The sequence below is a fragment of the Erithacus rubecula genome, assembly GCF_903797595.1.
Source record: "Erithacus rubecula genome assembly, chromosome: 6".
In the NCBI taxonomy this organism is placed as follows: domain Eukaryota; kingdom Metazoa; phylum Chordata; class Aves; order Passeriformes; family Muscicapidae; genus Erithacus; species Erithacus rubecula.
Genome location: NC_136688.1, coordinates 55884457 through 55900195, shown reverse-complemented (window position 1 = coordinate 55900195; position 15739 = coordinate 55884457). Strand labels below are relative to the sequence as shown.

General features: G+C 45.9%; 1 protein-coding gene across 2 annotated transcripts in view; it reads right to left on the bottom strand.

Annotated features, from left to right (window-relative positions):
* The window catches only part of RTN1 (reticulon 1), a gene marked incomplete at its 5' end in the record, with an annotated part of 114632 nt that overhangs the window by 48398 nt on the left and 50495 nt on the right, over positions 1-15739 (bottom strand). For both annotated transcript variants that reach the window (XM_079309317.1, XM_079309318.1), the window contains one exon: positions 634-1371. In XM_079309317.1, the coding sequence (XP_079165443.1) occupies positions 634-1371 (738 nt within the window). The remainder of the gene's footprint in view (positions 1-633; positions 1372-15739) is intronic.

Below are 15739 nucleotides of genomic sequence, written 5' to 3'. Positions count from 1 at the left end.
TGACCCCCAACAGCAATCAGGAGTCTTTTAAAGAGACTGGCCCTTTGTCCCTCCAGTCTCCTTTGTAAATGAGGTAAGAGCATTTTCCTCCTCAGCACTTTATAAAAGCAGCACTTTGATATGAAAACAGCACTGATTTTTAACAATTTAACCTTAATTTCTGCAGGGGCAAAGAGATGTTAAGCCAGCCATTAAAATTTTAATAATATGAACCCAGTCAGCTGCATTGCCCTGATCCCACACACCTCATTTCCCTTGGGGAGTCTGGCCAGGGTGACCAAGAGACCCACAAACACCAGGATCCAGCTCAAACCATGAGCTAGATGAGGATACCCCAGTGATGCCACTGCTTCCCCTCGAGGAGAGATCCCTGAGGACTGGGCTCAGCAAGGCTGGATCCCTTTCCATACAGCAAGGGCAGCCCATCCTGATGGGGAGCACAGTTTGCCTCTCCCTTCACTTTGGCTACACAAACTGGTGCCAGAGCAGAGCACAATCACCTCCAGCATGGAGACTCACCAATGTCCTGTCACACCCCAAAAATCCACGTTAATTCTCCAACATGCAGGGTACAATTGCAACCACTCCTGGAACAGCAAAACCCTCAGTGCCCTGCAGCAGCACCAGCATTACCTGTGCCAGAGGAGGGTGGTGTGACAGATCCTGGGCTCTCATCCTCTGGCTCTGACACTGTCACTGTTGGCACCACCTCTCGGCTGGGCTTCAGACCGGTGTCCGGCTGACTCGGGCTCGGCTCTTTGCTGGCAGCTTCCTTGGTGCTGTCTGTCTCAGTGAGGGTGATCTTGACAGGGCTTGTAGCCGCAGAGGGACTGTGCTGAGCCCCAGATTTTCTGTCTTCCAGCAGGTCTTGCTCCTTGGCTGCCTCTGTGCTCTCCGAAGGCGCCCGTGGAGGTTCGGCGGCGTGGCTGGACCCTGCGGGTGCTCCCCGGTACTTGTCACTAAGGCCTGGGATCTCATCTTCTGAGTCAGAGTCATATTTTTCTTGGTACTTTATTTCTTCTGATCTACTCATGTCCATGTATTTGTAAGCTTCTACTTTCATGGGATCTGCTAAGGTTTTGTCAACTTCAGTAGACTCGGCAGGAGTCATCTCTATTCCCGAGTCTGAGCTAAACAAGCCACGGGACTCAAACCCAGTCACGTCTTGAACAGGATGCCCCAGAGCATTAAACCCCTCTGTGCTGCCTGAGCAGGGAATGGGGGTGTTTTCCTGCTGATAGATGCCTGTGAAATAGGTGGAGTCCCGTGGGGTGGTGTAGTGGACATCAGAGATCAGAGAGGTGTAGAAGGAGTTGTCCCCTCCGTTGGCGGTGGAGCCAAAGTCAAAGAGATGTGAGGAGCCTGTGACACCTGAAGCAAACATACAAAAACGAGGCACAGTAAGACACAAATGCCTGCATACTTTCTGCATCAAGCTTTCTGCATCAAGCTTTCTGCAAAGCCACACTCACCCCCTGCTGATTCTAGCTTTGGTTTGTGAACCAGACTTGACTTTGCTTGCAAGCTCTTAGGGCTGTCTCTTTCTATACCTTTGGGCAATATAGTGGCACATCTGTCACACAAGGCTTCCAGCTGCTGCTCCATCTCAAAACAGCTCTAAGGATCCTGATAGTAACCAAGCATTCCTGGCCAATGTTTGCCCAGGCTGTAAATATAACCTTCCTGTGATTGCAGCCTCACAACATCACTCACAATCCAACCCAGGGGCTCAGCTTAAATGAAATCTAATGTCCAATGTTAAATCAATATTTCTTTTTAAATACATAGAACTGGAGGAATTTTATCCTAAGGAAACTTTCCATTATGAAAAAAAATTCTGCTGGGGAGAAATTGAGAGGGAAATTTGGCAAGCAGATTTAGATTACATTTCATCTTAAATTTGTGAAACACCAGGGCATCAACATCCTCATTCAGTGATTTCCACACATGTTCAGAAAGCTGTAGCCCACGTGCATCATCTAGAAATCATGCTGGCATGAAGGTGGTTAAACCCATGCATCATTTTCATGCACTGCCTCTAATTCCCTCTGCCAGGCTCTCAGCTCCTGGGGATGATGCTAATTAAATTAGAAGCAGCAGCCACTGTCCCTCTGCAGCATTCATACAGCACAGCTGGACCACAGGAGCAGGGAGAGGTGGGAGAGATGGATTTCTGTGGGGGCTGAGGGGATGGGGTGAGAGGAACAAAGCCAATGTCTGCAGGAGCTGGTGCCTATGGGAGGGAGCAGCCTGTTAACCCCTCGTGTGCTGAAGCATCTCAGTGGCTGGCTGGCTTTCTCTGACCTCTGCTCATCACCTGCAGGGGATGTGAGGCTTCTGACCTGCTCCACACATGCCTGGGCTACCACACACAGTGCAGAGTTCATCATAACACTAAAGGGACATTGCTGCAGCTGCAAAGCCAGAAGCTGGAAAATGCCCATGTGAAAGCTCTTGCATTTTGTTACTTGAATTTGAGTATTTCCTTCCTCCTTGCACACACAGAGAATGATACCATCTCTAAACACCACTACAACTGCTTTTCCCCTTCCTGCATCAGGGATGTGCAGCTCATTTAGCAAGCCCTCAAGCAGTATTTTCCACCCTGTAATACTTCAGAGTTGTAGCTGAAGGCTTTATTTTACTGCTCAGCCTCACTGGATTTGACACACACGCCCCCCAAGCCCTGCACAAAGGCAGAGTGATCATTTCCCTCATCACATTTCTGCACTGTTCAGTGCTGTGATGTCTTACAAGCAATTCCTTTTCCCTGGATTGCCTCTAGGCTGGGAACAACATGCCCCTCCTATTACAAGGGGAAACTTGGTAGCATAGGGGAAAAGCAACCCAGAAGTGCCACTCCTTGCTTTTCAGCCTACCTGTGCCACCTGCTCCTGTGTCCCCAATCCTCCCTGGCTTTGGGTGCTGCTGCTCCCCACCAGTTCTCCCTGCTGATCTGCTCCTGCACACGATGCTGGCAGCTGCTCCATCCCCTCAGCCAAGGATTTGCAGCAGCCTTTGCCATAAGAGAGCACAGAGCAGGGGGTGCTGCAGCCAGCAGGTGGAAAACCATCCATTCCCAGTCATTCCCAGCCTTCAGCTGGGTGTTCTCACTGCTGTGTAGCACTGCATAGAACTTTTCATAGCAACATTTATCATCAAGACAAGCTCTTGCCTCAGAGTGGTGAGGGTCACTGGGGAAATGTGAACTTGGGGCTTATTTTCCCCTGTCTATGCACCTTTACATCTATCTACTCCAAATTTCACCTTTTATTTTCCTGCCAGCTCACTCAGGGCTGCAAGATGCTTCTGTAACTTGCTGCAGGCAGCTCCCATCCTCACTGCTCCAAATAACCCAGTCCCAACAGCCAAGCTAAGTGAGAATGAAGCCTAAGGGAAAGCCACAGTGGAACCAAAGCAGAATAAGGGATAAACTGAGCTGCCCAGCACCCAGGTTCGACCTGAGGTCATCCAGTGCCTCCCAAGGACAGCTCATACCCAGAACACATTTCTAAAAGAGCAGTAAGCAAAAGGGGAAAGGTTCTATTCCTTGCAAGTGCTCTTCTTGCTGAACTTGCCTTTTAGAAAATTATCCATGAACAGGCTTGGATTTTCACAAATGTGTTGGTTAGCTGGAATTATCTGATGCATTGTTTACGCCAGCATATTCCAGACTGTGAGTTGCTGACTACAGACTATTCATGCCTGTTGCTGCCAGTATCTGCTATTTGTAATTTACTGTTTGTGCTGGGTGAGTGGCTGTCTAAATCACGGGGTTTCAGGGCTGCTCTTTCATTAAATGCTTCCTCAGTGCCTCCTGGAGCTGACCCAAAGCCCACTGAATTCTCCAGAAAAGTCCCACTGACTCTGAGTGGCCGTGGACCAGCTCAAGATGTCTGTGGGATTCTTTCTGCTCCCTGTCACAACACCATCAGAGGGCAGAAATCCAATCCTACAAACATCCCAGCACTGCAAGGAGAAAGGGAGCACAAACAGAGTCAAAGAAGACTGAAGCCACTGCCAAAGCAATATTCACAGATGCTGCTCACAGCTTTCACTTGTGCTTTGTCCACACTACATGGGAGCCAGATGCACAAGCATTTGCAGCTCTTAGCAATGCTGGTCTATAGGGCAGTGAAAGGGTTTCTGATGCATTTGTGTCAGGTGCTCCATAGCAGGAGTTATAGCCAGAGCAGCTCACAGGAGAGCCACGGTGATAAAGAGAGGCTGAGGAAATACCAGCCTATTCCTCAGGTTATTCCTCAGAATGAAAAATAACCCTGAAATAGTCATTGACACAAACATCACATTAACAAATAGTACAAACCCAACACTGTAGCAGATGTTAACACAGGAGCTGATTTAGAATGGAATCACTGTCAATCATAAACCTTTTTTTTTTTTTTTTTCCTACAGCAGTTTTACAAATAAAAATGAAACCAGAAAATGCATTTCCTACTGGGGTTGAGGAGAAAGAGTTACAGGGTATGTGAGCAAAGGGAGGTTCACATTAGCAGGACATATGGGGATCCCAACTCTCAAGGCGACAGCAGAGTCAAAAGCACTAAAGACAGCTGAAATTGCCTAATTAATAGGATTTAATGTAACTCCCTATTTCCACTGGGATTGATTTAAAGCCATTGCTAAAGCTGCCTCTCATTTGGGAAGCGTGAGTCTCTCAGCTATTAGACTGGCCATTAAAGACATGGAAACTGATAACAGCTGAGCAGACATTTGCTGAAGAATAGTGTGCTCAGCCTGGTGATGAAGCAATGCCCTCTCTGACTTTAGGTTTATTTGGTTCAATATCCGTGGGAAGGAGAAGCCTTGAATAGCACTGGTAACAAATAACAGTATCAGGTCTGAATTTACCCTTGTTACAAAGGTTGGGGTTTTTAAAAATCTGGATTTTACTCAAAACTGCCCAAAAACTTGCCTGCCAATTCAGGTGAAGGAAAGCTATTCAGCTCCTGAGAGCTGCAGTTGTGCTTTCTTGTAACATGAGCCCTGGGGAAATAATTTCACTTCCTGCAACCAGCTAAGAAGCAATGGATGTGATTCAATCACTCCAGCCCAGCTGAGTTGCTCAGCAAGTTACATGTGCTTTCATCAACTGCAAAGGAAAAAAAAAAAATTGGAAAATGACTGTTTTGTTTGCTCAGAATAAGTGAATGCTCCAGAAATCCTCTGCTATGGAACAGGATTTAGAGCTATTTAGCCATTGACACAGGAAATAATTTAGAAATCATCAGTTCCATGCAGAGTAGCTCTTAATTTAAGAAAGGCAGCTGAAGACCAGTTTGGATCAAGGCAAGCTGCTGCAGCACACTGGAACAGGGAACAAAAAGTTAGCTGAGGATCAGAGTCAAGAAAAAAAGCTGATTTAAATAAAACTGATTCTTTTTTTTCCTCAACCAGACTATTTGTGGCCTTATTAAAATTGATCATTTCAGAATACTGTGCTCAACTTTCAATAAAACAGCCTTATTTCATATTAACCTCTCAAGCTCCACATGCAGCTCTGGTGATCCTCACTGCCACAGACAGACTGACATTTGAGGGACCTGGTCTAGTGGAAAGTGTCCCTGGCCACAGCAGGAGGGTTGGAACAAGATGATCTTTAAGGTCCCTTTCCACTCAAACCATTCCATGATTCTGTGACATGAAATTTCAGTTCCCCAAAACACCTGGCAACCCCTCAAAGCAAGGTTCTGTATTTATTGAGCGTCACTGATTTGCTCAAAATTAATAATTTTTCAGAAAAAGAGAGAGGAGAAGTAATCTTTAATTAGGTGATGCAGTTTTTCCAGCCTGGAGCTGTGCAGAGAAGACAAAATCTTTTTGGTTGCAATGAGAGGAATCAAGGTTTCAATGACCTTTTCAGACTAAAGCAGAATAGTGGGAGCAAGCAGCTTCCAGCAAATTCCTGTAAGTCTTTTAAATGGTTGGCTCTGACTTTTTGCTTTGGGTATTGAGCTTCAGGAGGCATTTCTGGCTGCCCCAGGGAAGGGATGGAAGCTCCAGAGCAGAGTCTTCCCAGCTCTCTCCTATGTGAACCCAGGTCCACCCTGTCCCATCTCAAAAATCCCTGACCTGCAGTAATTAAGCAACTAGAGATATCATTTCATTTTTATCACTTAGCCATGACCATTAGGAAAATGTATCTTCCTGCTTTCTTCCAAATGCATGACAAAAGTTGTTATTAAATAGTCCTGCCTCTTTTTTTTTGGACCAAATTTACAACTTTGTCATCAGCCACTAGTAAAACACCTTTGCTTGACCTTGGCTTCTTTTTATTCCTCACTTATGCTTTAAAAAGGAGAGGAGAAAAGGGAAGGATTTTTTCCTGTTTTTTGACCCTGATACATGATGTCTCATTGTCCTTTTAGTTCCTCAACTCAGTTACTTTCTTTTTCAAGGCTCATAATATCTTACTGCATTCTCATCTGTATCCATGCACATCTTTATGCAGGTGTTCAGTCTTACATCACTTTTCCACTCCTCTTTACCATACCCAGACAGACCAGCAGTCCCAAGTGTGTCTCCAAATTCAAAGCACACCCTTTTCTTGGATCCAGACCAAGCTGTTTTTCCCTTTCTGCTTGATTTCATATTCAACCCAAACCTCAGGAAAGCTCCAGATTTCTGAATGTCCTTGACTAGAACCTTCCTGCCAGTGTCAAGGGCAGCTTGCACCAGTGGCAGAAGCATCTCTTACCTTCAACCCAAGTCATACACTGCTTCAAAATAATCTCACCCTCAGGGATATTTGAGTGTACCACTTGGGAGTCATGCTCTCAGTTCTGCAAGACCCTCCTGCTTGAATTTTCTAACCCTAAACACTTTGATATCGAAACAAAACTCAAAAGTGCTTTAGCAATTGTGTGTCAACAGCTTGAAACCCAAAAGAGAGAGCTCTCATGCCAAGCAGAGGCATCGGTGTGCTGTGGATAGCACTGTGGATCAGCTCTCAGTGGCTCCTGGGTTAGCCCTTCTCAGTGCCATGTCAGCCCTGAGCTAGCCCACCTCCAGATGCTCTGGGCTGGACAGAGAGAGCAGCAAGCTCTGCAGCAGAACTGCAATGGAGAGTGCATCCCTGGAAGCAGTGCCAGCCATCCCCAGCTGCCAGGAGATGGTGCTCTTTGTTTTAGCTCGGGATTCCCAAACCCACTTCACAGGTTGGCAACTTCCTTTCCTCCAGAACTCTCCTAATCCTGTCTGCAACAAAGCTACATCCCCACAAATGGCATTGGCAGGCATGAACAGCCACACTCTGAGAATCTTTTGGGAACTCATTTGCTCAGTAGATGCCACAGGAAAGAAGCTACAGGAAAGGATGTGTCTGGAGGGTCCATGATCCCATTCTGTTATTCCTCCCTGTGGTTCTCTGCATGGTCCTGGATGTGCTGGGGAAACACAGAGCAGCAGGAAGGCTGCTCCCTGCTGTCCCCAGCAGCTGACAGCCAGTGCCTCACTCCTGGGGACAGCAGTGAGTCAGTGTCTCAGCTGTGCAAGTTATTCATCCTTCCCCAGACCCCACAGCAACCAGAGGAAACATTGCCATGGCAGGTGCTGTCCCCTGCACAGGTAGGAGGACAGCGTGGAAAAAACAGACTTAATCCTATTGACACACTGATTATGCAATTGATTTCTTTGCAGTGGCTTCTGATTCATCCCCCCTGAGATGGAAGTGAGTTCTAAATTCAAACAAGTAAATGATAAGCTTTGATGCATGTAAAACCTCTCCTCCAGGTCATTTTGCAGAGGATATGAGTTACTACAGCCTCTCAGCTGGAGCTGCATCACTTTTCCACAGTCTATTGTAAATAGGCATTGCAGCTTCCAGATCCAGGGATACCCAATCTCAGCCCTCCACATGATAAATAAATGGGGGAATGGGGATCAGCTGGGATCCCAGCCCACAAAAACCTGGGCTGCTGAGGATTTATCAACTCCTCATCTTCTTGTAAGCACAGAGAATGGAGCAGGGGACAAATCCCTTTCAGGATCCAACCCTTAGAAGCCCTAGCATGTTTGGGAGCATCACTTTGCCTGGCTGAGAAACCCCTCAGCAGCTGGTGGCAGGTCACCACCACGTTGTGGCTCTCCCCAAGGCTCTGCTTTGGGGCTTTTCCAGCTTCTGGTTTCTTCCAACATCTGGGCAGGCATGGAGCAGGTCCTGGCTCTGCTGTGGAGTGCTACAGCCTCAGCTGTGGGAGGGATGTGTAGGAAACACTGCTGAGCTTTTAATAAGATTAAGGAAGTTCACTCCATCCCAGCAGGATATTAACAGCATCATTTTTTTGGCTGCAGGTGCTGCACCACAGCAGCTATTATTTCCCTTACAGTGACACCAGGTTCCTCTTTTTGCTGCTGCTGAGCAGCCACTGTGGGTGCCAGGGTGCACCCCAGACCAAGCCAAGCCACAGAGGGGAGCAGAGCTTGGTTTGGTGATGCTGAGCATCCTCTGCCCCCACGGGACTCCAGGGCTCACAGCATCTGGCAGGGGATGCTGAGCAGGTGCCCAAAGTGAGCCCATCCTAAATGATTCAGCACTTCCCACCCCCACCTGCCCTCGGGGCTTTCTGCTTCAATAAATGGTCTCAGAGAGCTCCAGTTTGACCTGGCAGTAAAACCCTCACATAAGGTCTGTGACAGCCCTCCACAGTGCTCTGGGCAGCATGAAAAATACAGAGCATTTTAAAAGGAGGTCTGAGAAAACACAAGAATGGTTCCTTTTGCAAATGCTGCTAGACATGCAGCATTATTTTTAAAAAAGTAAATATCATTTAGTGAGTTAACAAAAATCTGGTTCTTGTAAAGAGGTTTTCACTCTGGTGATAGTAACATGACTGGTTGATAGGTTTCAATGACACCATGATGCTGCCTAAAACACCTTCAAATGCAATTTCCTGAGATAATTAAAGCCCACTTATAAGATTAATTCTTTCTTATTTTGCTGCAGTCACATTTTCCCTGGAATGATAAAACTTCACTGAGCTCCATGACAAAAATACTCCAAGCACTAAGTGAATTAGCACCTAAATCATGTTTTTCCATTACCTGAAATGAGACTCAACTCCCTTTAGAGCAATAGACTCTCAAGTATCTCACAAAATCTGGATGTGTTTAGCTAAGTGTCATTTGTCTTTTAAAATACCAAAATCCCATTTCCAGCGTGATTCAGGAAATTCAGCTGCTCACTGCTCTTACCCCTAGAGCAGAGCAGGTTGTCCTCCAATCTCCCTTGCAGAACCACCTTCTCTCCTGGCCAGATTCCATCCCTGGAATGCCCCATCCCAGGCACCTTCAGCCCACCTTTGCTGGGTCCCAGTTCCTTGTAAATTCAGCTTTTCATGACTGCTCCAAGTCAATCTCCAGTCACAGAGCTACAGATTCCCACTCAGCCTGGAAAAGGGAGAGATTCTAATGCCAGCTGCTTTTGATGCTGAGATAAACTTGGGACAGAAATCCCTGCCCTGCAGCTTTAGGCTCTTCCACAGGGAGGGAAAACCTAGAGTTGGAGAAGAGCTTTGCTGGAATATAAGGTTTTTTGTAAGATTCTGATACATATCTGGAGGGATTGCTGAGTTCTCTCTATGCCACTCATACCTGACCACAACAAATCCTAGAAATCTCAGGGAAAGCCGTGTATAAAAAATGAGAGAAAGTCAAAAAGGGTTGTCTTGCACTTGGATTTGTCTCCCCATCCCCCAGGGCTGAAGCCACTCCAGCTGCATGAATCTTCCAGGGAGACAGAGTGACAACTGCAGAGAGCTTCAGCTGAAATCACTGAGGGCTCTCGAGAGGAAAATTAATTTTGTGACAATGCCTAACACCTACAGTGATGTGCCAGGCACAGTAATTCAGGGAGAAAACCAGCTGTCAGGCTAGGGTAAATCAGAAGTGACTCCACCAAAGGTACAAGAGTTACACCTGCATAAAACTGTCACCAGGGAAGGAAGCACGAGACCCTGGGAGCCAAAAAATAGAGTCTGAAGACAAGACATTACTGGCCATAAATCAGCATAAATCTAATGCCCAGGGGACAGCAGGGAAATCTAGGTCAGAGAGGACATGGCAGTGCCAGGCTGATACAGCCAGACACAGAAAAATATCAAAAAATCATCATCAAGCTGTCTTTCCACTCAAGGTTTTCCCACCTCAGCATGACCTGCTCCAGAAAGGCCAGAGGAGCAGGTGTGCTGATGTCTACAGGCAGCAACAGAAACATTAGGACAAAGGACCCTGTAGAGTATTGAGAAGGATACAGGATATATAATATCAGAAATTATTGAAAGAAAGAGAAATGGGGAGGTTCTGCAGGTGAGGGAGCAGACTCTGATCCAAGCCCTAATGGGGTTTCCTTGAACATTAAGTGATTTCTCTCTGTTTCTAGAAGGTGGTGCTGCCAAGGATGCACCTGAAAGTCAATCAAAAAAGTTTTCAAAACTACATTAGAAGTTCAACCTCTCAAAGTAGTGCAGAATTTGGGGCAGAGCCACTGCAGTCATAAATCAGCATTAACCTGCTGGCTCCAGCTCCTGCTCGAGGAGGATTGGGCCATGTTGCTATAACTAATGCTAGAAATGCCTTTGCCTTCAAGGTCTCTCCATTCTTTACCTGCCACTGTCCCTCTTCTGTGACAGATGAGTTCACTCCAAGCAAAGACAGGAAAATCCTCCCCAGACATCTCACTCCCCTGGAGGATATTTTTTAGACCTATCCCACCCCTCACTCTATATTACAGAATAACCAATACAAGTCCTTCCCTCTCTTTTCTGTGAATTCATGACACCAAAACTATTCACCCACCCAGGAGGGCAGCCAGAAAGCTTGAACTCTGTGCTCTGAGTGAAGGCATAACTAAAATTTCAAGGAGGACAGGTTAGTTTGGCTGCGAGAGCCCAGGAGATGCTCCTGCTCCTTCCTCCCTTGCAGGGGGACCCTGCTCCCCACAGCTCAGGTTGATGTCTGAATCAGCCTTAACAACAGCACAACTGCACTCCTGAAAGATTTCCAGCTCCTTGCAGAGCCAGCTCGATGCAAACCAACCATTTTCTGGGGTTGTGGGGTGTTATTAAAGCAGGAGGGGGGCAGCAGTGCCAGGACCAACCTCCCTGCCAGGAGATTCTTCTGGTGCTCAGCAGCACAGCTGGGGTTTGGCTCCACCAGGGAAGGGCTGGGGATAATTACACAGCTCCTGATACCTCCTGCAGCTCTACCAGAGCCCCAACAGGTGCCAGCTGCCTGTGGAAGCTGCAGGGAAAGGCAGCAGCAGGGAGTTCTCCTATTGCTCTGCTGTCATTGCTGCTGCCTCATCCACACCTGCTGCAGGATTTCTAGGAAAAGCTGCAATGAAAACTTAGATTTTCCCTCACAGGGAGGTCTGCTTTCTTCCAAAGAGTGTCTCTTGGAACCCTGAAGTCTGGAAGTTCTGAACTTTCTGTGCTTTCTGACACTGACTCTCAAAAGAACACTGCTTTTGACTTGAGGCCTTGGAGAAGCTTCCAAATTTGAGTGATGGAGTTAAAATCACTGGTGTGGAGTTTGAATAGAAGTGTGTAATATCACAGGGTGAAGAGTTTGGAATTTTGGGTTTTAAAATATAGTAATAGGTATGAGACAAAATGGAGGTTCTTGGGTGTTATCTCTTCTTCCTTCTTGTTCCTTCTTCATAGTTTTAAGTAGTGGTTTTTGGTTGGATAGAAAATCCTGCAGTGTGAGTCACAGGTGTTTAGTTATTGGGTCAAAAGTATAAATAATAAAGATGTTAATTTTTAATTAGGCTTTAGAAGACCTTGTAACTAGCAAGAACTGATGACATTTTCTCACTTTTGGCTTATTAGCTAAAAGTGCTAAAGAACTCTCTGTACTACAGATAAGAGTTAATAAACAACTGAGTCCAAACACGAAAATCCATCTCTTGTATTCAATCCTAACTTTAAGTAAAAGCAAAACTAAATAAATAAATAATAAATAAATAAATAAACTAGCCATTAATATGTAGCCCCACTAATATTCCCCCAGTGGGACACCCAAGACTCCCAACCTGATGCCACCCTGGCCCCAGAGGAGGCAGAAGGCACTGGAATAGTCTCCTGTGCAGCCCAGGAAAGTTTCAGATCCTGAGCAACTGAAAGTTTTTGGGATTAGTTGCAGAAGGAACTCTCAGATGCAATCAGTGGAGCTGCTCCTGTTTGAAGTGACAGGGTAAATACATGACCTCCAGGGCAGTTCTGCCTTAGCATGAGCTGCTTTTGGAAAACAGCTACACAAGAGCCAGAATTGCATCTGTGATGAGCAACAAGGACCTTTCCATCCCAGCAGATTCAGCACTTCAGCTGAGGAGAGAGCAGCTTCTAGAACAAGAATTGGGCAGGACATCTCTGCAGATACTGCTGATTCACCTACAGGTTTGTACCATAATGATAAAAATGTCCAAAGAGAATATAAAAAATATGGCAAGCACTTTTTTTGCACTGTTTTCAAAGAGATAGGAGATCCAGAAAACTTCAGGGCAAGTGAAGCAGTCTTTCCTCTGGGAAAAGCCCATTTTTAGAGTCTACCACTGTCAGTGAGCCAGAGGGCATTTGGAAAAGCATCACTATAGATAAGTTTAAGCATTAGAATCATAGAATGGGTTGAAGAGACGTTATAGATCATCCAGTTCCACACCTCTGCCATGGCAGGGACATCTTCCACTATCCCAAATTGCTCCAAACCCCTCCAGCCTGGCCTGGAACATTCCCAGGGATGGGGCAGCTCATCTGGGCACCCTGTACCAGGGCCTCAGCACCTCACAGGGAAGAATTTCTTCCTAATCTCCAGCCTAACCTCACCCTCTGGCAGCTAGAAGCCATTTCCCCCAGGTCTTCTCAGTCCATGCCCCAGTAAACAGCCCCTCTCCAGGTCTCTTTTACTCTTTTAGGCACTGAAGAGCTCCAGTGAGGTCACCCCAGAACCTTCTCTCCCCAGACTGAACATCCACATCCCTCTCAGCCTGTCTCCAGAGCAGAGCAGCTCCAGCCCTGGGAGCATCTTGGTGGCCTCCTCTGGACTCACTCCAGCACTCCAGTGTCCTCCTGTGCTGAGGATTCCACAGCTGGATGCAGCTTTCCTCAGCAGGGCAGAGCAGAGGGGTAGAATCCCCTCCCTCACCCCAGTGCCCACACTGCTTTTGCTGTAGCCCAGGACACAGCTGATTTTTTGTGCTGCCAGCACATATTGCTCAGTCATGTCCAGCCTCTGGCTTGTGCTTCAAAAAAAAAAAAAAAAAAAGTGTTTAAAAATTAAATCTAATAGCCTTCTTGGCTATAATGCTGGCTTTAGGCAGCGTAGGAAAAATACTGAGTGTGGGAAACTTCATTTTCTCTTGTAATTTTGACATTTGGTTCCCTCTGGTAATCGACTCATAACAGGATATCAGTCAGATGGATAAAGTGGTAACAAGGGAATTAAGACACTAGGATGTCCTGGAGTGAGATCTTTACATGCAGAATCAGATACTGGTAATCATTCATTGCTTTAAAAACCTCAGCCAGGGTGGTGTAAATGCACCAGAGGATGATCTGTGCTCAGGGACAGAAATATTATAAATAAGAGCTCAGCACTAACCCTGCAAAGTAAAACAGAAAGTCCCTGACAGGTGTGGACAGGGCAGGGAGAAGAGACCCCCATTATCTGTTTGTACCTTGTCCTTTAGCACAGGAAACCCAGGAGCTGGGCATTTCTGTGGTTTTCTTTCCCTGTTCAGGGGGACAAGACAGGAAGGTGCAGAGAAGCTACAGAAGATGCTGATGGCACAAGCACTGGAGGGAATAACATAAATTTATATTGCACAGTAGAGAGCAGGATCATAGTCTATAAATATTCTCAAGGTAGAAGTGAATGGAGGGAATTAGTCACAGTCTTAGAGGATGGGAGAAAAAGTGGCTTGAAGTTAATATATAAAATTAGGCTGCATGTCCAGGTATATTTCTTGATGGAAAAGAGCAGGGCAGTGGATTAGGGAGCCCAGGGGTGCCCATAGAGCATCTCCCCATCACAGCACATCTGGATGAGGGAATGAATTCCAGTCCTGCCCTTTGACAGGGTTCCAGATGTCTTTTTCTGGCACCACCATAAACAACCCAATTTTGCCTCTTGTAAACTTAGCACTGCAGATGAAAACTGGGCAAGTAAGAGACTCTTCAATTTGGCAAGAGGGAAAATTAAAGGGAGGTAATTCTGCTTGGAACTGAGCTGTAGCAGATTTTCTTTTTTCTTTTTTTTTTTTTTTTTTTAAACGATTTTTTTAACGTGAAACAAAAACAAACCAATAAAAATCATTCTAGGTCAAATCAATTTAATTTGACCTGAAGCTAAATGTCAGATCTAGTTTACAGCAAACTTCTAATACCAAAAGGGAGCTGCTGTGCATCAGGGTCCCTCCTGGCTGCAAATGCAAATTGGTGCACAGGGAGGATTCTGGAGTGTCCTCAATTTTCACTCCCACCCCAGCTGCACCTAACAGGGTCTAGCCCCCTTCAGAGCCAGAGAAGCATCGTTTATCTTCTACCCTAACTTTTCCCCAAGTCCAATCATTCCAGCACAGCACCCACATGACCAAAATCCTAAATCACACTCAGACCCATCTTAGCTCCCAGCATTTTGGATCTAAGCCCATGAAATTATTCACCACATCATATAGTTGCTATAGCAACATCCTATTGAGTATTAATATAAATTGCTGTTCCAAAATCCCAGCTATTGGAAGGAGTTGTGCAGCAGGGGTAAGAGACATCTTTTTCTGAGTGGCTTCCATTTCCCCTTGCTCCCAAAAGCAGCTGATCCAGGCACAGGATTAACCATATCTTGTCCTTCCTCAGTGCTGTCAGTTGTGGAACCCCAATTCCAAAGGCCCAGCTTGTCCAGAGCTGCCTCTTCACAGCAAAGTTTGCACAAGTGAACAAAATATGACCTAATTTAAGTGCAGGCAATGAGTATTTTTGGTAGCCCAAGCAAATATGTTAAAACTCAGATCTTTCCCCCTCCTTTTTTGGTAAGAATTTAGAGTATGATGTTGCAGAGGTTTAATTTTTCAGTAGAACTTTCTGAACACTTCCTTTTCACTTAGAAGGACAGCAAACACTTTTTTTATTTCCTGATGTTGAATGTTGGAACAGTGCACATTCCTCATCACACATGAAATTAGGTTGGTACAGAGCTGAGGATGGACAGAGAGCACTGGATGGAGGAAGAATGAGGCTGCCCATGCTCTGAAACAGAACTTTCCACTAAATTCCTTTTCCAAGAGGAAAAGTGGCTTGGAGGGGTTAAATACAACTAATTTGTTAGACAATGGCTTTCCACAATAAGTTAGAGATTTCAAGAAGTTTTAAATAGCACTTGATGCTTTCTTCTCCAAATGCAGGATGGCTCAGACTCTTTCCTTACAGCCCATGAGCCTGGCAGATATTCAAATCAGCCATGGGATTTTAACACAAAAAGAGCTGCTGAGACTCACACAGCCCCCAGACTGACCTGAAATATCCCAAACCCCAACATTTTTCTCCTTTATAAACTGGAAATGGGAGAGATGAGGGAAGTTGAGGACAGGAGACAGTATGAAGAGCATTTCCAGCAGGCTATTTATAACCTCTCTGGCTCAAATCCACTTACCCTGAAGGCATTTAACACTGTTTGGTGGTGTGAAAGGGTCTTCATGTGGATAAACATTCAGGTCTGTCACTGTAAG